General features: G+C 38.0%; 1 protein-coding gene across 3 annotated transcripts in view; it reads right to left on the bottom strand.

Moving 5' to 3' along the window:
* Nucleotides 1–2,206: 2,206 nt before the first annotated feature.
* The window catches only part of LOC125632412 (ras-related protein Rab-10), a 46,306-nt gene continuing 38,353 nt past the window's right edge, over nt 2,207–10,159 (bottom strand). For all 3 annotated transcript variants that reach the window (XR_007355295.2, XM_048840554.2, XM_048840555.2), the window contains one exon: nt 2,207–3,592. Coding sequence is in view for 2 of the 3 variants with exons in the window: in XM_048840554.2 (XP_048696511.1) it covers nt 3,515–3,592 (78 nt within the window). In the remaining variant the exon portion in view is untranslated. The remainder of the gene's footprint in view (nt 3,593–10,159) is intronic.

The following is a 10,159-nucleotide window of genomic DNA, read 5'->3' as shown; positions in this document are numbered from 1 at the left end:
GGGTATGGGGGCCTTCTTCCTTTGGTGCCTTATTTCTTTGTACATGGTCCTGAAACAATCACAGTATCTGTGATGATCAGGGGAATCAGTTTAGGTACAACTTTCATAAAATTAACCAGAATTTGAAATTTCTGTATCATTGAATGCTTCAATCTGTAGCGAGGAAACTATGGGCTGACAGGGTCCCTAACACATATCACCCATCCTATTAAGAAGAAGCCATAGAACAAAAGAAGTCATTAACCTTAACAACCGGACTTTGGCTGAACACCAGATATGCTAAAGAGGGTGTCTGAGCTGGAAAACCTGTCCAGCCAAGTTTATCTGGGAGGGGAGTGGAGAATGGAAAATCCCCAAGCAGGAGAAAAAAGGGACAGAGCAGGACTTTAAAAAGACTAATGAGGTTTGAAACAAGAGAGGAACATAGGGGTCCAGTTTTGTAGCAGAGGGGTACTTTTCCTTTCAAAGGAAGCTCGGCTGGCTAGAGGGGGTGGGAAGAGATAATATAGCAAGTGAGAGAGACTGACTCCATGATTCAAGGAGAAGCCATGTACAGGAAGGGTGATCTTGGACACCCCAGAGAACTCTCTCCAAATCCCACAGAATGTTCAACTGTGGTAGAAAACTGCATACATCTGTTTTATTGTTTTGTCCAGACAAGCCACTTTTCTCTTGTGCTATCTAAAGTAAAGGCCTATTGTGTTAGAAACCTTTTCAAAGTTTGTGTGTTGTGTGCTTCAACTATCATGTGCCTGGAGAGGTAAACTGTAAACCAAAGTATTCACAGGTTGGAACTCTGGGAACAAATATGCTTACGCTACTGGGGTGTCTTGGGGGAAGAGCACTGGTCGTGGGCTTCTAGGACAGCATGACCTCAAAGTCCCTTTTCTATGAAGGGGTAACAGAGAGGCCAAAGAAAACATGTTGCATCCTTCTCAGATCAAGCAAAGCATAAAAACACAAGTGTCCATCACGGTGGGACCCAAATAGAGCAATGAGTGTCCAGCAGGGGGAGCTTTATTAGGGCTGCAACAGAACTTACCTAAGAGAAGGGATGGCCCTGTCCTATCACCAGCAGGTGAAAAAAATCACCTCAAAGGAGCAGGAAGAATTCACACCCCTTCCATACCATAGTGTTGAGCTGGCCAGTATCCCAGGTGGAGGAGACTGCACTATCTAAAAGGGATGATGCACTGGGAAGATTCCTACTGTGTACTGGGCAACTGAGGAAAGAATTGTCTCCCCCTAATGTGGACAGTGGCTGTCACCCTCTTTTAACAGGGGATAAAATGATCTGGAATAATGTGGTCCATACCTGTGTTTGGTATGGACCAAATTTGGCCCTCAGTTACACCTGTGCAGATTCACTGCTCATTGGTGTAACCAGAGCAGCATTTGGCCCCATTTCTTTGTTTACGGTTACTTGTCCAAATTCTGTTCTCACTTAGACCAGTGATCACCCAGAACAACAATCAACTGAATTACTCTGGATTTTTACTGGTGTAACTGACAGCAGAATTTGGTAAAATATTCATTCATTCATAAGACATGGTATAACCAATTCAATTAATAATCAACTGGGGATACATAACTCCCATGCCAAAAATCATTATAATTAACCAAATAGGAATATATCAACAGCACCCCCTCAGCTTACTATTCATTATTTGATTTGTGTGTGTGAAGTGTGATGTGGCTGTTCTTAATTAAAATAAAGACTCAGGATCTGATTCTGTTCTTACTTATTATACTTGTATACATCAGGACCTACTCCACTGAAGTCAGTGTTATTATACCAGCACAAAATGGGTTCAAGTGAGAGCACGAATCAGATTCTCAATGTATTTATACTGGGAGAAAGTGATAGTGTATAGATTAAAAGGCCACAAAAACTTCATTAACACTCAATATACCTTTATTAATACTCGGATCACGTAGTATAAAGGAACAAATTAATAAGAACATTAGAAAACTTAAACATATTGAAAATATTCTATTTTACAAAACTATAAAACTTCTTAACTATCTATTGACCCCTGGAAATATTCCATTGTTCAGATATATAAATTAAGAGGATGCATACATCCATGTGTAACAGGATGAAGTCTTTTTCTTAGCATCAGGAGTCCAGTAAATAATAATAATTGATTATTTGGTGTTCTATACACAGTCTGTAACATTACATTAGCGTAAAGACATGCATTTATCAACTTCTGTTTTTTTCTTCATTCTAAAGTTTGTGTAATGTATGTACACTACGTAAGTTTTTCTTTTCTCTTTTGGTCCTCAGTTACACCTCATTTTGCACTGGTATTACAAAACAATACAAACTCTTTAAACTGGAAAAAAAAACCCCAAACAACCAACCCCTTTCCCTCCCCCTCCCCCAGCAAAAAACCCCCAAAGAACAAAAACAAACTATCCAGAAAAGTATGTTAAGTGACCACCCAAGGGACCGGCAGAATTTCAGTTATGGTCTCTAATTTAATTGATGATGTCTCAGATCTTAGGAATGGCAATATACAAAAACCTGTAGGAGAACACTTCAACCTCCCTGGACACACAATAGCAGAGTTAAAGGTAGCCATCCTGCAGCAAAAAAACTTCGGGACCAGACTTCAAAGAGAAACTGCTGAGCTTCAGGTTTCAGAGTAGCAGCCGTGTTGGTCTGTATCCGTAAAAAGAAAAAGAGTACTTGTGGCACCTTAGAGACTAACAAATTTATTAGAGCATAAGCTTTCGTGAGCTACAGCTCAGAGCTTCAGTTCATTTGCAAATTTGACACCATCAGCTCAGGATTAAACAAAGACTGTGAATGTCTAGCCAACTGCAAAAGCAGTTTCTCCTCCCTTGGTGTTCACACCTCAAGTGCTAGAAGAGGACCTCATCCTCCCTGATTGAACTAACCTTGTTATCCCTAGCCTGATTCTTGCTTGCATATTTATACCTGCCTCTGGAAATTTCTACTACACGCTTCCAACGAAGTGGGTATTCACCCATGAAAGCTTATGATCCAATAAATCTGTTAGTCTATAAGGTGCCATAGGACTCTTTGCCGCTTCTAATTTAAACGTAATTCAGACTGTATTTGAAACCTTGGGAATATTTTAAATTGGTCATTTAGATCAGAGGGTTGCATGAGTGAGAGGCCCTTGTTGTAGGGTTTACTATGTAAAGAGACTGACAAAGAAAAAAAATTAAGGCAGATATTAACTTCAACAAGAGAAGGATTGTACATTTAGGTCCCATTCCTGCAAACACTGGCATATATGAATAGTCCCACTGTGCTGGTCATAAAAGGTCCCAAATACAAATAATTGATTTAACTTCACTTTAAAAACTAGAACATTCATGTATATACAGTACTGTATACATTGTAAAGTCAATATTTACAGCACAAGATTTCTGTAACATACAGAAATTGCCTAAGTAATCAAATTCATTTTAACACTTTTGTGTATTCCTATGAAATAGTTAACATTTCCTGAAGACAGACAGAAGTGCAGGTGACATTTCACAATTGGCAGCAAGTTCTCTTTTTCTTACTTTCATTTAGATCCACCACATCTAAGTCACACAATACGTAGGAATTCTGCAAAACAAATTAAAATGAACATGGCATTAAGACGAACGCAGCTGGACTATATTAAGATAAACGCTTGAATATTCTTCTCCATGAGTGGGCTCATAAGGCAGCCCATCATATATTTTAGCTTTATAAAACATTTTAGTGTGTCACTGAATATATTTCTAGCTCTGAAGAGTCAAATGAAAGGCTCAACATTTTAGGAAGTTTTCTAATAAACTGGATGAATCTAGAGCCTATGGAAGTGACAGGCTGATAGGACACGCTCATACTATACTTGGCTCTAGCCTCTTTTCTGAGTCCTGAAAGATCCTAGGGGTGGGCGTGTATGGTCTTCTGAGAAGACATTACAAGTCATGAGCTGATCCTGTAAATCTCTACTCACTGGAGTGGTAAATACTCATGTAGGCAGTGCTACTGACTACTTGCATAAGGCTTTCCCTCATGAGCAATTTAGCCCTAGTGTCATCTAGGGCTTTAAATAAGCATCATATTTTGCTATGACAAATGGTATGGTAGTTTTGTGATGTGCACAAATATCTGTACTCATTTTCATGTTTAATCTAAAGTAGAAATGGATTTTATGCTCTAAAACCCCAGTCTTCAGAGATACTGTACAGCGGTACTGATGAATTGACCTATTTTGCCTATTTCTTCTAATTTACTGTACAGTGATAGGAAGTATTATAAACTCCCTCAGCTCTGAGAAATTGGATTTGTTTCATCTCATCCCTCTAATTGGTGGAAAGTCAGCTCAAAGGAAGGGTTCCAGCAGCAAAAGGCAGACAACTCCTGCTGGGATGGAGGGGGGCTGTGCAGTTTCAGGCAGGGACGTGTCTGAGGTAGCCAGGGATGTGCCAATTCAGTGCATCCTCTGAGCTGCTAAGGAATCCAAATGATAACTTAAACTCGCAGAACCCCACAAGAGACAAGTAGTGTGAAACATGCCCGCCCTTCCGCAATGATAACTCTCTTGGAGAAACAAGGGCCTTTCTGGAGCCAGGGATAACAATTGCTCCTTTCTGTTCCAGCTGTGGTAACCTGAGCCCAGGATATCAAAGCCCCTAAACTCATATTTCAGTAAACAAAATGGACTTGTTTAGGGCCTGGTTTGCAGATGAGCTGAGCACCAACAAATCCAGTTGAAGTCAATGGGAGTTGCAGGTGTTCAGCATCTGGAAAAAAAAAAGAATCAGACCCTTCATTGTTATGAAGGAATTTAACTTATCTTGGCATATACATTATAGTTCAGTAGTTTTGCTAGCCAATTTTTTTTAATCCAAGCAAATCCCAGCATTTAATTAACTCAGTCTTAATAGAAGTAAAACCATCAAGATAGCATTCTATAATAGTAAAACATTTATTTACTGATATTAAGAGAAGACAGTAATCCCAGCACAAGGTTTTGGCCTAAGGCCTTTCCTGTAAGTGATGAGATATATTGAAAAACAATCAAAACCAGTTATGCAGTGTACTTGCAGCAAACATCTTAAGTCTCTGAGAGGTGGGACTATGAACCCCAGAATGAGGGGATAAAAACATGGCACATTTTGCAGATAAAGAAAAAAATGCTTCCAATTTCTCTACTTACTATTCTTTCCTTTTCTGCTTGGCATGTTTACCAAGAAAGCAATGATACGCAGAGACATGCATGCAGCCAAGAGGAGTCACCACCTTTCTCTCTGAATCCAGTAGCTCTCAACCTTTCCAGTCTACTGTACCCCTTTCAGGAGTCTGATTTGTCTTGTGTACCCCAAGTTTCACCTCACTTAAAAACTACTTGCTTACAAAATCAGACATAAAAAATAAAAAAAAAAAGTGTCACAGCACACTATTACTGAAAAATTGCTTACTTTCTCATTTTTACCACAAAATTATAAAATAAATCAATTGGAATATAAATATTGTTTTTACATTTCAGTGTGTAGTATATAGAACAGTATAAACAAGTCATTGTCTGTATGAAATTTTAGTTTGTACTGACTTTGCTAGTGCTTTTTATGTAGACTGCTGTAAAACTAGGCAAATATTTAGATGAGTTGATGTACCCCCCTGGAAGACAGCTACATACCCCTGGTTGAGAACCACTGCCAGCAGCAATACGTACATATTTCTCACTACAGAGGCCAGCTGTTGAAAGGGATATCTCTTTACCTCTTTGAGGGAATAGGCGTCATGGAATTCAAAGCATGGACCTGGGCCAGAAAACGACTGAAAAAAATGTCCTGCACAATGCAGAACAATTATAAGCATGACTAGGACTATAGGGAGTATGAACTTAGATTTCAAAGGGCATAAGAAATTAAATGTTGGATATTTGCCTTATGGTTTTGGGTTTTTTAAAGTTTCAGCTAAAATGGTTCAGCAGGGTGGGACAGGAGTTGGAATCAGCAAGAACTGAATATGGCAGCAGGGGAATGGGTTAGGAGTAGAAGTGGACAGGGAAAGGCTGGAGGAACAAATGTTTATAACCACTAGAAAACACTCCCCTACAGAACCTGGAACTGAATCCATTATTTCTGAGTCTCGACATTCTATTCACAGTTAACAGCTGTAAAACCTCAAGCAACGTGTGTCTTCATCTCTTTCTAGGGCAGGTCCTCATAGAAGATAACTGCCTTGTACTGCTACTAGTTATTCAGTTAACTCAAAAGATAACTGGTAGGACTGTGCCATATGTAAGCATCCCAACCCTGCAGAAGACCCATATGCAGGATCAATATGGATCCACATGATGGAAATTTAGTTTTTTCAATTTTTAAGTTTTTTTAAAAACATAGGAAATTACATAAAAAACCCCAACATTAAAAGAATGTTAAGATTGCAAAGTCAAGCACTCAATAATTACGAAATACCAGAATGAAGGTTGTTTTTGCAACCTTAATGCAGCTCCCTTGTATGTATGCATTATGATAGTCTTTAGCTACCTGATCACCAGGGATCCTAGTTTTCCATGATAAAAAGCCCCAAATTCTCCGATAAAAAACATAAAAATCTGTTTTTCCACATTTAAAATGAAACACTGAATTTTACTTTCCCTAGCCACTATATAGGTATTAGTTGAACACGTTTTATTGATATATCTACAATTTTTAAGCAAGTTTGAAGCCTACCAGTGCCATCAATCATTATAATAATAAAATATAATTAATAGAACTGCAATTTGTATTTCTTACGTATGCCAAATACTTTTATCTTGGGCGGTGGAGTTCGGGCTATCAGCCCTGGTTCGGTTAATATGGAGACCCAGCTAATGGGGGCTTGGATAAACAGGGTTCTACTATTGTTTCTTTTTTCACAAAATGAAAAAACAAAGGATTCTCTGTAAAAACAGGACTTCCGCATTTTTCCGCGGCCAACAGATTTCTAGGATCACATACTATTTTTCCCACAAGACCTTCGGTCACATTCAGTGTACAGGGCAGCGCTCACTGAAAGAGTGCCAGTTGACTTTTCTTTTTACATTTAATATGTGGACCCATAAATTAGATACTTCATACCATCCAAATCCCGTACTAGAGGCAGAATCATTAATTTCTTCATGGGCTTTTCTAGACGCTGTCATTGTAGTACCTGAGATCTTTACAAACATAAATTCATTAACCCTCACAATACCCCTCTGAGGAGATATTATTATCCCCATTTTACACATGGGGAACTGATGTACATGATTAAAGCAAAAATGATCAAATTATCAACTGAGTCTGATAATTTGAGACGCCCAGGGTCTGATTTTTCAGAGTACATGGCATTTTTAATAGCACTTCATGTATGTTCATAGCAGAGCTCCCAATGACCACATTTGCAGCTGTGAGCACACTCTGTATATCTACTATCAGTTTTTTTGGGGGAGTGAAGAACATTGTTTTCTATGGTTTTGTTGTATTGTTCAGAGAATGGCAATTGCTCCTGGTATTTATTTTGCTGATTTGGGGGAAAGGGGAGTTTAAGCATAGTTTCTTTCCTCCTCCCTCTAGTTAATATGATGTCATAACCAAGAATTCACAAAGACCAGACTTAATATTCTATAATAATAGAGACTATAATATTCTTGTCAAAAGCGATTTGGGAGGAGGACTGATCTTCAGCCATTAAACTGAGCAACATATGACAGTATGCATAAATCTAAATGCTAACTGTATTTTTTTCTGTTTTTGTTTGAAGTGTGACTCTTGATTGCAGGATGGGTCATTTGGTAACCATGAGCAATGTTATTAAACAGCTGTCATCTTCTAATGAGCAGGTTTAGGCAAATCTGAAGAATTCTGAATAAATTAAATACTGTTATTTGTAAACATGCCTCTGCAAACTTTCAGAATACCTGATAATGTTTCTGACATTTGTATATGGGCTTAATTCATACTAAAGATTTTTTTCAATAATATAAAGTCACTTAATAGCTGTTTGGATTGAACAAAAAACATGTATTATCATTCTCAAAATTATGGCCTGCCTCTGTTACTCACGGTAGTTGTAATAAGTTCAGGTGATCAGTTAATCTTAATGAGACAATTCATGTGAGAGCTGCAAGATTGAGTCCCTACTGTAAAATGATTTTCCCAACTTGCACACAACTTAAAAGTCTATATAATGTTGTTTGAACTATCTGATCCCACCGAGCACAAAAAATATGCTTCAAGCCCACTATAAAAATACAACACAAAATGAAGATGTAGCTGAGTCTGACATTGGGTAACTTGCTGCCATGGTTTAAAGTATGAGGCCCACTCTTTTATACTAGCAGGTGTAGTGAGAATAATTTTGAAAAACAAATGTACAATGTGTTTTAACACATTTCAGTGTTTCCTCCAACCTTAGAGCCCTTCAAACCACAAATTGCTCTAATTTTACAAAGTTCCAGGAAGTGGTGAGTCTGTGCACAAATTATAGGTCACCAGCATTCCGGCTGCAGGAAGAGAATATATATTTAGTTAATAAAGTGCCAGTAGATGGTGCTCAAGAATATTTAGCAAAATTCCTGGGTTTTGTAGGACCAATAAAAGTTGTTGCTGTGAACCTGCAAATATATTTCTCTCTGTAGCTTTTTACATCAGCTCTTAAAAGAACTCAGCTTCTTCCTGGCAACCTGGCCCTAATGGCTTCCACAGGGAACTCCTTAAAGGGGATTTCCTCTGTGGGATTAGTGTGAGATAATATGCTTTCCCTGGCCTATCTATATTCAGCATAGGTGCATCTAGTCCTCATCCCCTCCTCCTGTGTGGATCCTGGGATAGGAAGATCAATGACAGAGAGGCAAACTAGCCAAGGGAAGGGAAGTCAGAGACCTGTGCCTTGAGGAACGATTTTGGACCAGAAGATTGTGTGGGGCTTTCCCTTATTTTATGATGGATAAATAAATGTTTTATTATTGTAAAATAGATGTACCACTGTCCCTGATGCAAGGATTACAGCATGGCATCATTTTTCACAGTTGCTGGTCACATTGCTGACTACATTCACTTCTCCATCATAGATTTAGGGAGGTTAAAATTCAAGCAATACATCCCGATTTCACTGTTTTGTGAACAAGCCAATTATTTTGCTGTACATGAAAATTTTGGTGAAATCACAAGGCAGATTTTTGTTTTTATGATAAACTCTGCCTTACCAGTCCAATGGGAAAACTAAATAAAATTCAGATGAGGAAGAACCTTATTTGAAATCAACAAAACAAATTTAACTGGAAGACGGTAAACCACTGACCAAAATAATGTTACAGAAGCACCCGTTAACCCATCAGAGACTTCAAGCATCTCCAGAAAAGATGAAATTTTACCACTGGCAAATTCTCATGAAAACATTTTGCATAAGCACACACTAAGTGGAAATTTGTAAGTTTACACACCTCTAGTCAAATGGATGTTGTTTGACATACAGCTTTCTCAACATGCTAAGACCTCTGTCAGCATGTCTACAGTATAGAAAATAAGCATCTACTAAGATAAGTGAATATATTAAAGTCACACTTAGAACAACATTAAATGCATGTAACTTTATAGTTGAGAGACTTGGCTGCAACGTGTAATGACATTCAGGTCCTACAGAATACACATTACGTAGAAATATATATTAAGCTCATATTTGTCTTTGCAGCTAGTTGTATTTATAGTTATTAATTATTTTGCAGTTTTTCCTGCTTACTTTAAAGATCATTCCGGAGACACTGTAATTCTAACAAACCTTATTATTCTTTATTTATAAAAGATACTGGCTACTCAAACAGGATCTTTGTGTTTCATTCCCTTTCTGTCAGTGATACTATAGCACTTTCACATAATATGATCATGCTTTCACACTCTTCAAGTCCTTTGGGTGCTTGAGCAAAGCCTAAAGGATTCTCCCCTTGCCAACAAAGAAAACATACAAGGCTTTTTCTGTATGCTGCCCAGTTGAAACAAAATACAAAAGCTGCACACCTCATGCTGGAGAACATACAGGAGACTAGCCAGTATCATTCCTTTGTAATGTAAATTAAAAAGGCATTGGTCCACTGAATCAATATCTAAATCTTTTTGTCTCATGGGCTTGAAATTATCATCACAGTTTGATTTAATTACACACAAAACTAATAAT

The sequence above is a fragment of the Caretta caretta genome, chromosome 2 (assembly GCF_965140235.1).
Source record: "Caretta caretta isolate rCarCar2 chromosome 2, rCarCar1.hap1, whole genome shotgun sequence".
NCBI classification, from domain to species: Eukaryota; Metazoa; Chordata; order Testudines; family Cheloniidae; genus Caretta; species Caretta caretta.
The sequence above is the reverse complement of the archived record's forward strand: the minus strand, read 5'-3'. Positions and strand labels throughout refer to the sequence as shown.